At 49.5% G+C, this 14,687-nt stretch overlaps 1 protein-coding gene across 3 annotated transcripts in view; it reads right to left on the minus strand.

The window, feature by feature from the left end:
* ANO2 (anoctamin 2) overlaps positions 1–14,687 on the minus strand; it is a 341,963-nt gene that overhangs the window by 304,097 nt on the left and 23,179 nt on the right. For all 3 annotated transcript variants that reach the window (XM_038576551.1, XM_038576552.1, XM_038576554.1), the window contains exons 2-3: positions 14,377–14,543; positions 12,800–13,126 (exon numbers count right to left, since the gene is read on the minus strand). In XM_038576551.1, coding sequence (XP_038432479.1) covers positions 12,800–13,126; positions 14,377–14,543 — 494 coding nt within the window. The remainder of the gene's footprint in view (positions 1–12,799; positions 13,127–14,376; positions 14,544–14,687) is intronic.

Raw genomic sequence — 14,687 nt, forward strand, 5'->3', positions numbered from 1 at the left:
TGACCAAGACAGGTAATCTCACCGTTCTCTTCTACAAGAGAGGGATAGTCACGGTAAATACTCCAGAGGGTTGTTAAAGGGATTAAATTAGTTCCTTGATGGACCGAGCACAGTGGAAGTAATGGTGGTCATTACTAATAACTTAGCAGCAGCAAGATGTTCAGGGAGGGAAGGGTCCAGACTCCCACCGTGGGAGGGAGAGAACAGATACCACTGCCCCCATCCCTGGCAACACTGGGACTACTAGAAACTGGATGACAGTCGGGTCCCAATGCCAGAGGGGCCTTCAGGGCAGAGCCATGGGTCATGCAGGCAGCTACTGACACAGTGTCCACAGCCAATGGTGCCTGTGTCTTTTCCTAGATGACTGTATAATCACATCACAGATAAGCACAACCACCACTAAGTTCTTCACTGCAGTGGTCTTCAGGGCTGTGGGATCCACCCACAGGTGCAGGGCTAGAGGCTGCTGACAAAAAGAAGAAAGGGAAGCAGCTAGAGAGCAAGGAGGATGGAATGAGAGAAGAGGATAGCCTACAACCCCCAGGGCTCAGCTTCTGCCCTGGGAAGGGCACCAGACTCCCCTTAATGCTGGACCTGAGGGCAGCCTGTAAGGGCTCAGGCTTAGCCCACAGGTCTCCTGACATGCCCCCACCATCCCCCTTCCACCCTGGCCCCCCTCCATCCCCCAACCTCCCTCCTCCCACTCCTCCACCCCTGTCTTGGCTCCCCTCAGCCTTCTCTTTGGGGGGGTGGCTCTGAGGGGGAAGCAGGTTGCTGTGGTATTTTCTTCCCTGGTTGGAGAAGGAGGTAAGAAAACCAAGGAGGAAAAGGGCTCATGAGGGAGCAATGAAGGGACAGGTTCCAAGTGGCTGTGAGAGGGGCCCATCTCTGGAAAGCCTCCCTTGCCAAGCCCAACTCTTATGGATCCATCCCTCCCCTCAGTGCTACAGTGTACTTACTGTCTATGCTAACACATTATGCTTTGAATCAATTCAACAAACACTGTTTAGTATTTACTATGTGCCAGACACTGTACAAAGAAATAAAGAAAGCAGAACATTACAAAGTCTTCAGTCTATCTAGGGACAAGTGAAGCTCAGAGGGTATGCTAAGTGCTTCGGTGATGTTGCCCAACCATGGAACATGGAACAAGGAGCATCATGTAATAGACACAACAGAGTATTAAATAGCATTTTTAGGAGTGCCGAGTGGCTTGGTGGGTAAAGCCAAGTCCAACTCTTGGTTTCAGCTCAGGTCATGATCTCAGGGTCTTGGGACCAAGCTTCACATTAGGCTCTGCCCTCAGTGGGGAGTCTGCTTGAGGATTCTCTCCCTCTGCCTCTCTGCCACTCATGCATACATATGTGTGTGCTCTCTCCCCCTCCCTCTCTCTAAAATAAATAAATATTTTTTAAAAGACCATTTTTAAATAGTGAAAAAGCCCCTTTCCAATCACTCTGCAAAGATAAAGTCTTGGTTAGATGCCAATATACCTTCAATATCTCCGACATTAGTGAAGCTTCCTTTCTCAAGGAAGATGGAGCAGGTCCCCCAGCCTGAGATCTTCAGCCAGCTGCATCCAGCCAGGAATTAATAAGCTTATTTTATCACTGGTGTGGTTTATTTTTGCAGTATTGTCTATTTGTTGGTCAGTGATATTGGTTCTCCAATTATAACAACATAATATTTCCTTTTAAAATAAATTTAAGCTTTAAAAGTGAGCCATTTTAGCAAAAACATTCAACAACTAACAGTATAGATAGTAAATGCCTATCCTGAAAATCTTGAAACTGGTAAGCAATGGTATCCAAAATTACAATCATGGTATTCAGAAAACTGAAATTGTAAGACTTTCTGACCCAGAAAAGCCTCAGTCAGCACATGTGCCCTCATGAGTCTCTCGTCTCCTGGCTAGACAGTAAACTCCCTGCACCCCCTCCTCTCTTTGGGGGTGCCAAATCCACACAATAGGCATTTTCATTCATTTGGAACATGGGGAAGAAATTCAACTCACCTCATAGGGGGGTTAAAAAAATTAAAAATTAAAGCAAAGCATGGACAGGTGGGAGAGCCAACTCAAGCCCATTGGCAGATGGAAAACCCAAGGCAAAGAGGAATATGAAGTATTTTCACCTGGGGAAGGTGCCGGCTACAGGTCTCAAATAAGAAAACCAACGCAGCATGGCTGACAAACTTGCCCCAAAGCACATGCCAGTGAATCCTACTTGTTGCCCTCCACACACCAAATTCTTCCCACTACATTCTGCTGCTGGGCAGGTCCACGTAACTCACAGGAAGTAACTCCTACCGAAAGCCACTGGTTTTCTAAAACATTCCACTAGCAGAGCTGGGGCTCCCAGGCCCTGCTCATAGACCATGGCATGAACTGGTCTGAATGCCCCCACCCCCAACCCCATGGTGCACAGTGAGAACAGTACATAGCAACACACAGCTCTGTAACCAGGGATGGGTGGGGTGTGTAGGGAGCCAGCAGCAAACCCACGCAAAACCTTAGGGCCTCGGGGCTTCAGCTCCAAAGCCTTTGGGGTTCCTATGTCTGCACTTGACCAAGAAAACACAACAGAACAGCATACCCATCAAATTCCACTCCTTCTGACTTCCTGTTCCTAAAAAGGTGCTAAAACGCCACAGGCCCTCTCTGCAGCCTGGGAAGCCTCTACCCTCCCAGGGCCTGTGGATGAGCTAAGTGTAAGTTCCCTGGGCTGGACAATTTCAGAGAGAAGGGAGAAACAGCTTTAGCTAAAACATTCACAGCCAGACATACTCCACCCTTCGACACCTGACAGCCATGGATGGATTCCTGACTGGAAACTCAAGAAGACAGTTAGGAGAATGCCAGGGGTCACCCAGCCCCTTAGACTGCTGAGCTGGACACGGCATCTGGTGGTTATCCCCGGTGGGCTGGTATGCAGCAGATGAGACCCCCAAACCGCGATGCTCACCGGATGGTGAACACATTGTGGAAGACATAAGAATCCACCCAGGGCTTCTTCGGAGCCATCACACCATAAATGGCAATCTTCATGACTCTTGCTGGGGAGATTCACAGCGCTCTTGCCTTAGCTGAGCTCCATGTCAACAGGGGTGGAGGGTCAAGGAAGGTGGGGTCTCCACAGTGCACTGTCTGCTTCAGAAGATGGTGACATGGCTAACAACCCTGCCAGCTCTTCTTTCTTTACTTCCAAAGTACTGTTGGTTTGTCCTCCTCATAGTCAGGGCACACAGAACAGGGAAGGCTGGGAATGTATCAGGGCACTATTGCTTTGGTTTGTGGTGTGAAGTAAACATGAGCATTATCTCCCCTGAAGAAGAGCAATCACCCCGCTCAGACTCACCAATCCACTAACCGTTTGCTCATCCAGAACAAAGGTCAGCCTTCTTAGCAGAATGCATCTCCAGGTGCCATATGTTCACAAACGCTCAACCAGGCAGGGGCCCTGGAGCCCCACAGGAGCTGTTCAGATACCTCCAGGCCACAGTGCAGAACCCTTTACAAAGGTCCTTCCAATACCAACATGCTTAATCCCAACATTCAAACAAAGACAAACTTTAGTGGAAAAACTCACGAGATAGGCAACAAAAAACTATAACCGAAACGAAGTTGCAAAACCAAACATGACTGGCCAATCCTAAGTTTTCCCATTAATATCCTTGTACTTCTCATCCATTTCCTTTGCCCTCAGCAAGTACTTCAGGGCAGGCAGCCTCCAAAGGTTTAAGGGGGAAAAAAATTGGGGTGGGGGAGGAAGAAGTGGGGCAGAGGGAGAGAAAGAGAATCTTAAGCAGTCTTCACAGCCAGGAAAGAGCCCAACGTGGGGCTCGATCTCACAACCCTGAGATCAAGACCTGAGTCAAAATCAAGAGTTGGACGCTCAACCAACTGAACCACCCAGACACCCCTAAGAATAATTTTAAATTGAGAATTACCTTTATCGCTGCAATTTTCCAGTTAAATGAGAAGACAGTATCAGTTTAGCACCGACTACATCAGTGTAAGTCACAGGAAGCTAGTATGCTCAAACACACAGTCTGAGAATCCCTGATGGTGCCCAACCTTCTCCTTTTCCAGATGAGGAAGTCAAGGTCCAAAAAGAAGCCAGTTGGTGGCAGAACAGCACCTAGAACCCAGGTCTTCTGGCACTCAGCTCAGCCCTCTTTCCTCTCCATGTCCTTGGGTTCAAGCACATCATGGACTAAAGCACATGCTTCCAAATGCAATTAGCCATGCAGGCCCCAAATAGCAGGGGCAGTATGTAAGGTTCAGCTGATGTCACAAGTGTGCTCAGCTGACATGCCCCTCAAATTAGGCCCCTGCCTCAGGACTCCTCAGGAATCTTCTCTGGGCCAGCCGTCTCCAGAGAGTAGCCAGTGTGTGTCTGCATGTGCTCTCCTCCCTTCCCACAGCAGCCAGGTGAGACCACCACTCAATGCCTGGTTTCTCCTAAGTCTTAGGGATTATGTTCAGGGGTTCATAATCTTATTTGGGCCTTGGAGCCCTAAGACAGCTAAAATCTAGAGACCCCTTCTCAGAATATTTTTAGATGTGTAAAATATAAGGAAGGACTATGCATATACAAATATAATCACTAAAACATTTAAATGTAAAATATAGTCATATACTTGCTTCCTTATCAACACGTTAGATAGCAAGACCTAGCAGCATATCTCAAAACTGTCATAATTTCAAAGCAATGATGAGTAACATGCTATTGGAGATTTGTGCAACAACTCTTCAATGCAATACAAGTCTGTGTGATTTCTATCCACGACAAACTCTCAGGAACTCATAGTAATGTAGGTTTGTGCCTATATCCTTTTTTTTTTTTAAGATTTATTTATTTTAGAGAGACAGAGAGCCAGAGACAACCAGCATGAGAAGGAGAGGCAGAGAAAGAAGGGAGAGAGAACTTCAAGCAGACCCTGTGCTAAGCATGGAGCCCACCATGGGGCTCAATCCCAGGACCTCAAGATCATGACCTGAGCTGACACCAAGAGCTGGACACCCAACTGACTGCACCACCCAGGTGCCCCTGTGCCTATATCCTTAATTGAAGTAAACGCTAAGTTCTAGTTAAGTGTTGGTGAAAATAAAGCCAAGTTTATTAATTCTGCCCCTGAATTCTATTCTCAGAAACCCCAAGGTTTAAGAGGTCCTGACGCTGCCTCATAGCCCCAGGGTCATCAGATATGAGGTATCGAGGCACCCTTATGAGTTGACCTGGGGGGCAGAGAGACCTTGTCTTCGGTGAGGAGACATATCAGGCTAGAAGCAGCCCCAGAACCATCCTCATCGCCTACCAAGCATCAGATATGACTCCTGGATGTCTCTGGACCTCAATAGCAGGACACACAGCTGGCTGGGGTGATGCTCTGGCTAGGAGAAGGGGAGGGCCTCAGCCAGGCCAGACACTGGTCCTCATCCTCTGTTCTGTAGGGTGGGACTGGCAAGTCAACGCCCCAACATTCCTTCCAGCCCCTTTTGAGGAATCCTAGAGAGCTCTGGACCTGAATGGAAGCCACACCCCAGCCACCTCCATCCCCTGCAGAAACTCTCAGCCTGCCTTCCACTAGACCCCCACTGCCTGACCTCTTTCACAACCCTGACACTGCTCATCTCCGGGTAGGGGACCATGTAGACAAAATGCCGCCCTTGGACAGTCATTTTAAGAGAACAGGGGGAGCAGTTGCAAGGCACAGCCCGGCTCGTCATCAGCTTAACAAGGTATTTTATGTTTCCTCATGATGAGGGGACGTGAGCTGCTCCTAACCACCTCCACAGGATTGCTATTAGCATCAAGTGAGAATACTGTTAATTTTTTAAACTCCTTGGAAAAGGAAATCCGTACCCAGTTTTGGGGGGCTTGCCCTTCCCCTACCCCGACTTCTCTCTGTAACACACCCCAGGCTGCCAAGAGCCCCCAGCTCCCCAGGAGATGAGATCCAGCCAGCCCTGCGGAGGCTCCGCTCTGCTCAGCTGTGCAGTCCCAGGGGCAGGGGTTGCTGGGGCTGTCTCTGTTGTGTCCTCTGGAGGGCCCCTGGGGGTAGCAAAGAGAGGCAGGTGAGGACCACATGTGGCCTCCAGGTGGGGCACACGGGATAGGAACACAGGCAAAGCCTGGGGGAAATCACCACATTGTCCTCAGTCATTAGCACAAGTCGACAGCAGCACCAAGTGCTCCCCACCTGCACTTGTGAGAGTACAGCAGCCATCACCAAGAAACGGCGTGGACTGGGGCATCATTAAATCCACATTTGAATTTGCCCTGTGTTGGCCAGAGCCTCTCCTAAGAATTCTGGGAAAGGAAGACTAGGACAGTGTTATCAAGGGCTTGGTAGTCACCCCTGGAATGACAAAGACCCCAAAAGCTCATATGAAGCTCAAATCCCAGCTGGATCACTTAGTAGATGTCCCCGGGACAGAGCACTAGCCTCTCTGAGTCTGTTTCCTCACCTCCTTCAAGAGATGAGGATAACAGCCACTTGGCAGGGTATTCACCAGGACTAAATGAGGGAGCTCAAGTGGAAGCAAGATCCACATTAGCAGGCACACTGAAGGCATTCAGGAAAGTTGGTTTCCTCCCCTAAAACCACAGATTAATGATAAAGGACAATTTCCTCAAGTCCCCCCAGCTCCGTTCAAACACTGTTTCATCAGATGTATAAAAACTCTTCTGTAAAGGAAGTGGGAACAGGCGGTAATGACAGGTCAAGAAACAGTGGCCTCTGGTTTTAAGAAAGTGAGAAGACATTCTAATTTTCTCGGCCCACGTTTTTTCCCCTAAATGAGCCCTCGTGGGAGATCCCCGATGGCCTATATCTCAGATGTCCCCTAGCCTATTTCTCTGGCTCAGTGCAGTAATTCAGGTTGAGATGTCAGATGTCCAGGGCTACAGGTGAACAGTCAGGGGTCAGGGCCATCCTACGGCTTGGGGGGAGGGGTCTCCTCTGCAGAAAGGGAAGGGATTTGGTCAGTTCCAGGATCCCACCCAAGACCAGGCCAGAGAGGAGAGCACTGCCTCCTGAATGAAACTGTGGGCCCCTGGCGCCTCCCAGCTGGCACTCTGCCTCTCCATGCCTGCCGCTGCCAACAGCAGCCCAGGGACCTGGCAGAGATGCCAGCTCCTCCTGAATAAAGGCAGCTTCTGCTGTCCGTTCTCTGGTGCCTCAAGCCCGGGAAAGCTAGTCCAGAGCAAGGGGACCCCTGGCCTCCCTGTCAATGCCCTCCTCACCATTCCCACTTCAGAAGGTCCAGCTGCCCACACAGATGAAGCTGTGGGCCATGCCTACTGGAATTCCAGCACCCGCCAGGGGGGAGGGCTTTATACCCTAAGTCCACAAATGCCCCCAGGGCCGACCACATGCATGGCACTGAGCCTCGCTCTGGGATCTCCTGGTGCCCGTTCTTTTTTTTTTTTTTTTTAATTTTTTAATTTATTTATGATAGGCACACAGTGAGAGAGACAGGCAGAGACACAGGCAGAGGAAGAAGCAGGCTCCATGCACCGGGAGCCTGACGTGGGATTCGATCCCGGGTCTCCAGGATCGCGCCCTGGGCCAAAGGCAGGCGCTAAACCGCTGCGCCACCCAGGGATCCCCCGTTCTTAATCTGCGTCTCTGCCTCTGTCCTTCTGACTGTCTGGGTCAGGGCAAGAGGTTGGGAGGAGGTGTGTCACAGAAGGGTCTATTCAGCCCACCCACTCCACAACCCCGTCTGAAGGCTCGAGATGGCTGAGTCCCTCAAATGCTCACATTAGCTTCCCACTTGGCGGTGATGGCTATCTCCAGACAGGTTGCTCTCCTGTATCCAAATTGGCAGCGAGGATGCAGGTGTCTCTGCCACCTGTAGGCACCTCCAGGGATGTATTTAAATGAAATTTTAATCAAATGGCTACACATAAGAAAGCATATATGCAAACTGTCATTTCGTCATCTGATAAATACTAAATGAGTGGGAAATATCAGAGAGGGTGACAGAACATGAGAGACTCCTAACTCTGGGAAACGAACAAGGGGTGGTGGAAAGGGAGGTGGGTGGGGGGTGGGGGTGACTGGGTGACGGGCACTGAGGGGGGCACTTGATGGGATGAGCACTGGGTGTTATGCTATATGTTGGCAAATTGAACTCCAATAAATAAATAAATAAATAAGCCTTTAAAATATGAACATAGACAATGCCAATACATGGAACTTTGCCCACGGAATGAAAAAGTAAAACACCAAATGGAAGGTATGCACCAATCAACATCCTGAGTCAAGACACACAGAGAGCAACCAGGGTCAGAAATGGCTCCTATGATATTTCAATTAGGGTTTGATGAATGCAAAGTTCTTTTGATCTGTAAGGCTAAACAAATAATTTCTAATGGGTCTCTGATAGAAACCCATTTCCTCTCCATTTATCTTAAAATCAAATTGAAACCTGACCTAAAAGGCAGTGTAACCCAGAAGGGCAGGGACAGCTGAGCAGGTAGGGCCACAACACCTGCTTTGGACGCGGCCACCAGGTGCAGCCAGGCAGCAGCCCCGCTCCCGTGAGGTGTCAGCTGCAGGCTGCTGCTCTGGGCAGACAGGGCATCCTGACAAAGGGAAGAGTTTTGAAGACCCCAACAGGTCCCTAGAAGAGCTGCTCAGGCCCTCAGAGGCTCCAGCTTATAAATCTCCAGCCAGGGTTTAGCACCAACAGGGTGGCATGGACAGGGAGACAGGAGAAGGGCCAGAGAAGATCAAGTAGTGCTGGCCCAGAAGGAGGTGACAGTTTCTACTCAATCTTGTGGGGGTGGCACACAGCTGGAGGCAACATGTGTGCCTGTTATCCTTAGGGAAGTGACCAGGTGACTGTAGTGACTGCAAAGTGCTCATCCATTAGAAAAAATGGATTAGATGCACATGCAGAACATGAGTGGTCTTAAAATACAGGGTGAGAGGAAAAGTCAGAAACAGAATGAGTTGTAAAACAGAGTGCCTCCTAGGTAAATTAAAAATGTGTACAGTTTTGGGAAACTGTCATAGCCAGTGGAAGCCCAAGGAGGCAGGACAACTAAATGGAATGTGGTATCTGGGGTGGAATCCTGGAACAGAAAAAGGACAAATGGTAAAAACTAAATCTGAAGAAAGTAGAGATTTTAGTTAATGGTGGCATATCAATACTAGTTCATTATTGTGACAAAAGAACCCTATTAACATAGGTGTTGGCAGTAGAGGAAACTGGGTATGGAGTATATGGGAACACTATTTAGTTTCTCTGTAAATCTGAAACTGCTCTAAACAATAAAGCCTATTTTTTAAATGAAAAACTTGCACAGAGACACCTGGCTCAGTGGTTGAGTGTCTGCCTTTGGCTCAGGTCGTGATCCTGGGGTCCTGGGATTGAGTCCTGCATCCCCTGCTTCTCCCTCTGCCTATGTCTCTGCCTCTCTCTGTGTGTCTCTCATGAATAAATAAAATCTTAAAAAGAAGAAGAAAAGAAAGGAAAGAAAGGAAAGAGAAAGAAAGAAAGAAAGAAAGAAAGAAAGAAAGAAAGAAAGAAAGAAAGAAAGAAAGAAAGAAAGAAAGGAAGGAAGGAAGGAAGGAAGGAAGGAAGGAAGGAAGGAAGGAAGGAAGGAAGGAAGGAAGGAAGGAAGAAAGGGAAAAAGGAAGGAAGGAAGGAAGGAAGGAAGGAAGGAAGGAAGGAAGGAAGGAAGGAAGGAAGGAAGGAAGAAAAAGTGAGATGCCTGAGTGGTTCAGCATCTGCCTTCGGTTCAGGGCGTGATCCTGGAGTCCCAGGATCGAGTCCCACGTCGGGCTCCCTGCATGGAGCCTGCTTCTCCCTCTCCCTATGCCTTTACCTCTCTCTCTCTCTCATGAATAAATAAATAAAATCTTTTTTTTAAATAAATAAATAATAATAAAAAGAAAAACTTGCACAAAGCAAACACACCACCATACATGCCCTAGAAACATACCACACAGGCAGGACACCCTGCAGAGAGAGCAGACAATGAAGAACAAGGCATGTATTTAGGAAAGTAAGGAGAGAGTCCTCCTGCAGACCCATTATAATGATGATGCATCCTGTTAAGTTAATCGTACACTGCATCAGAGGTCCCAAAATTAACAATAATTAATTTTTAGAAGAGAGAGAGAGAGGCAACACTGCAGGATTATAGGTTATGAAGGCCACATAAGTGGTGGGGGCTCTGATGACAGAAGGGGGCTCTGAGGAGCTGAGTAACCTGGAAGGGTCTCATGATGGAGAAGAGTTACATAGGGCTTTGAAGCAGGGGGAGGGGATGAGGGAGGGGAGAGGCTGGGAGGGAGGTGCTTCCAGCTGGTTACAAACCAGGGAAATATCAGAAAGGGAGACAGAACATGAGAGACTCCTAACTCTGGGAAACGAACTAGGGGTGGTGGAAGGGGAGGTGGGCAGAGGGTGGGGGTGACTGGGTGACGGGCACTGAGGGGGGCACTTGACGGGATGAGCACTGGGTGTTATTCTATATGTTGGCAAATTGAACACCAATAAAAAATAAATTTATATTAATTAAATAAATAAACAAACAAACAAACCAGGGACAGCCATCCAGGACCTGCTCCATGCCCCAATCAAACACTGGTCAGTCCCAAGAGCTATTTCTGGGCCTTCGTAATTCCGAGCCAAAGCCAGGAAAATCCCAGAGCAACCAAAATGGAATCTGCTGATGGGTAGCAAAGCTGGTTAGTGATACTGACAGTAGTAGTAGTTAAGAGTTGATCAGCAACAACTAATTTTCTTCAGTATACAAGTATGTCCCAAGTACTTCCTGGGACATACTTATGCTAAAAATTTACTTGCTGTTAAACTGAAATTCAAATGTAGCTAGGCATCTTGACTTTGTTAAATCTGGCAACTCTAAATAATAATAATAGCAGTGACATGCAACTGTTGCTGTTCTAAGAACTTAATTCACTTGTCTTGTTTTCATCTTTAAACAACTCAATAAAGAATGTATTGCAACCCCCTTTACACAGACATGGAAACTGACTACAAAGGAGCAAGCCATTCACCTAAGGCTGTGAGGCTTGTTGGTGCCAGAGCAGGATGCTGTTTCCCAACTGAGAAGCTGAACAAGGCCTGGGCCTCCATTCCCTGACACCCAGAGATAGGTGTGGGGACTGAGCCTCCCACAAGTGGTCGTACCAAGAGCTCCTTGTATGATCCTCAAAGAGAATTACCTCGAGAAGCCTCCCCACCAGACTCCAATTTGAGGCATCAAGCGAGCTCTGGGTTTCAAAAACTGACAAATCAAGAGAGTAAGGGAGCCCCAGTTAGTCCTCAAAGAACACAATGTCCCTACATCAGTGGAAAGAATGAGAGAAGCAGCTTCTAGTTGAAAGGTCTAGATAAGCAGCACAGGTCAGCAGGACAAGGGTCTGAGCCAGGCCACGTGCCATCCTTCCTGAGGCCAGAGAAATGGATAAATGACATTCCAGTTTGGCGGCGTGGGGGGGGGGGGGGTGGATAGTATTTGGAGATAGTATTAACTTGAATCTTATAAAACAGATGAGAATGTCACCACACCCCTCAGCGTGACTCTATTTAAAATAATCCTAATGAGCATTTATTGAGCACCTACTACATACTACACATGGAGCTAAATGTTTTCATTGCCCCATCTATGGATGGGACCTCTAAAACTACAGCCCAGTAGGGCATTTAACAATTTTGCAGATGAGGAACCTAAGATTCAGGGAAATCACTTATTCATTCAACTAACTAAAGCACCTACTACACTTTGTTCTTCAGACTCTGTCGTAGGTACTGAGAATACAGGAATGAACCAAACAAGACCCCTGCCTTCATGAAGCTGGTTGGGGCACAGATAAAAAACAAAAATCCATCATGTTGTTTCAGGTAGTAATGCTAAGTGTGATGAAGCAAACTAAAGCACAGTCAAGGAATGGAGGGATAGGGTGGAAGGATCTTAGTTAGGATGGTCAGGAAGATGTCTGGAAAGAGGTGACATTTACACAGAAGTCTGAAGTGAGAGACTGAACATGCATGGGTTTGGGGAAGGGTACCCAAGGCAGAAAGGACAACCAGTGCAAAGGCCCTGAGGTAAGGGTAACCAACACACAACCAAGATAAGGCCAATGGGCTGGAGCAGGTGCGAGAGGGTAGGATGGGTAGAAGATGAGTCTGGAGAGGATGTTTAGGGCAGGTCATCTCTAAAAGATCACTGTGATATGAAGAAATGGATCGATGGATAAATGAATGTATGGAAAGATGGACAGATGAATATGTAGATAAATGGATTTCCATAGATTCCCTTAGGCTGCTACTGACCAGAGGTGAGGACATATGTAGCTCACAAGTTGATAAAAACATGTCCAATGTTCAGATGCCAATTAACCACCTCCCTCAGAGGGCCCCAGGCAAGCACATTCCTTAGTGTATCTCCTATAGAGGAATGTGATCCAAAGTTCAACAGGCAATCTGGGTCTTCATCCAAAGGAAACCATTTGAAGAAGTCCACAGGACGGGGTCTTTGAACACCAGGAAGAAATGTCTTGCCTCCAATCTCTAACTAGGCCAGCGCCCACAGAACAAACTGGCACATCCCTACCACCACCACCACCTGGGATCAGAGGCACCAGCTATACTCTTTCTCAAGTTTTCGAATCTGTTTTGCCCAGCAGATAAAAAAATGTCACCTTCCAGAACAAAGCCAACACTCCCTGCAGGTGACACCAATCACCAAAAGCCCAGCCCCGCAGGGCCAACCCATCCCACAGTCCTTTACCACCTGCTGGACCTTACCTCCAAGTCCTTCTCGAGCTCCAGCCCGGCCTCCATCAGGTTGTGCTCAAACTCCTCCCGCTGCTCCTTCCTCTCCTCCTCCAGGGCATCGAGCGGCCCCAGCTCAATGTCACCGTGGCCCCCAGCACGAGGTTCCTTGCCTGTCTCCCCATTGGAGACAATCGCCAGTGAATGGCCAGGGGAACCCTGGCCAGGGTGCACCCCACGTTTCCGGTAATGGTAAGCAAGCACATAGTCGACCTTCCTCTGGTTGTCATGGAAGTGCATGCGGCTCAGACGGGCCTCTGAGGACACTGGCTCGCTGGCATCCAGGTAGTTGTTGATGACCTGGTCAGAGAGAACAGGACAGGGACTGAGTTCTGGTGAGGAAGAATGAGAGACAGAGGAGGCTAACCTCTGGGTCAGGGAAGCGAACTAGGAAGCCAACCCCTCAGGCCCAGAGGCCCTGACTCTCCCAGTGAAAGGACAGAGTGACCTAAGTTCCTCTGCCACCCCCAGCCCACACCGCCCTCCACGCACCTGTCCACAGCCTGGACACCATTGCCTTCATCCCCCCTCTGGCAACCACACACATACGGATGCTCGCATGCACGGTCTATACACACAGCAGCAAAGCCCTGTGCATCCACACGTGCCTGCACCCCAGAGCCCCATGACACTTCTGCACACACACACAGCCCACCTACACACAGCACCTCGCATCAGCTCTCCTGCGCACACATCTGTGCATGCACACGCCAGCCCAGGGCACCCTGACACACATAGCCCGCTGCATGCACTGTGACACAGCCACCCATACCCATCTCCCTGCAGATCTGCTGGCCAGCCTGCAAACACATGCATGCTTACACACATAGGTTACTCACCGGCAAGTTCTCTGGATCCATTGGAACAAAGGCCAATTTCTTGTCACCTGGCCCACCCCAGCCCCACCCCACAGGGATTCACTCTACACTATGCCCCTCTCAGCCCCACATCCTCCTCCTCCCCTTCCTCTGCAGCCACCAGTAGGGACCCTGCCAGAGACCACAGCAGGGGGACCGACTTCTGCTCTCAGCCAGCCTGGAGGTGGGAGGTTGAGAGGAGAGGAGGGAAAAGAACAAGGCGGAGCAGGAGAGGGACCTGCCTCCCTCCCTTTGGGTGTTTCCCTGTTTATTACTGGTTTGATACCCAGCTGCCTCTGCAGCCACCTGAGAGGTCACCTGGGCAACCAGATGAAGCACCAGGCACAGGGGAGAGCTTCCCAGCAGCCACAGCAGAGGTCTGGTTCCTCAGACGTGTGAGGGGAGCCAGGGAGTCTGCAGACCAACAGGTGGGATCACGTGGCCTCTCACACCTCCCCTTCCCTGTCCTTTGACCACAAGACTCCAGGGTGGCTGAGACTTGGAGAAAGAGGGAAGAAAAGGCCCTCACAAAAACCCTGGGCCTCTTTCTCTCTCCTCTCTCTTTCACACACACACACACACACACACACACACACACACACACAAACCTGCCCCCCAGGTGGAGAGTGCCCCAGCCCAGAGGCTCCCTTCTGGCCCCCAAAGGGCCAGCCTTGACCAGACGCCAGCACTCACCGAGCCGCTACAGGAGCTCCCTCCACCGGAGGGCAGGCCTGAGTCCTGGCCAGGGGCTTGGGAACCAGGCACCCTGAGGTACTGCTGTCCATGATTGGGATCCTGGCCCCCTCTGACCACTGCCCGAGGGCTCAGCCGGCGTGGGGAGCCAGGGAGCAGGGGGATATCTGTGAGAAGGAAAGACAAAGGAGGCAAAGCTGCTTCAGGTGACAGGAAACCCAGGACATGAAGAAACTAGGGCACGGAGGGAGGGACACTGGGATATCCCTAAGAAGAAGGCCACACCTCCTCATGGCCTTGGTTAGCCAGGG

The sequence above is a fragment of the Canis lupus genome, chromosome 27, assembly GCF_011100685.1.
Source record: "Canis lupus familiaris isolate Mischka breed German Shepherd chromosome 27, alternate assembly UU_Cfam_GSD_1.0, whole genome shotgun sequence".
Taxonomy (NCBI): domain Eukaryota; kingdom Metazoa; phylum Chordata; class Mammalia; order Carnivora; family Canidae; genus Canis; species Canis lupus.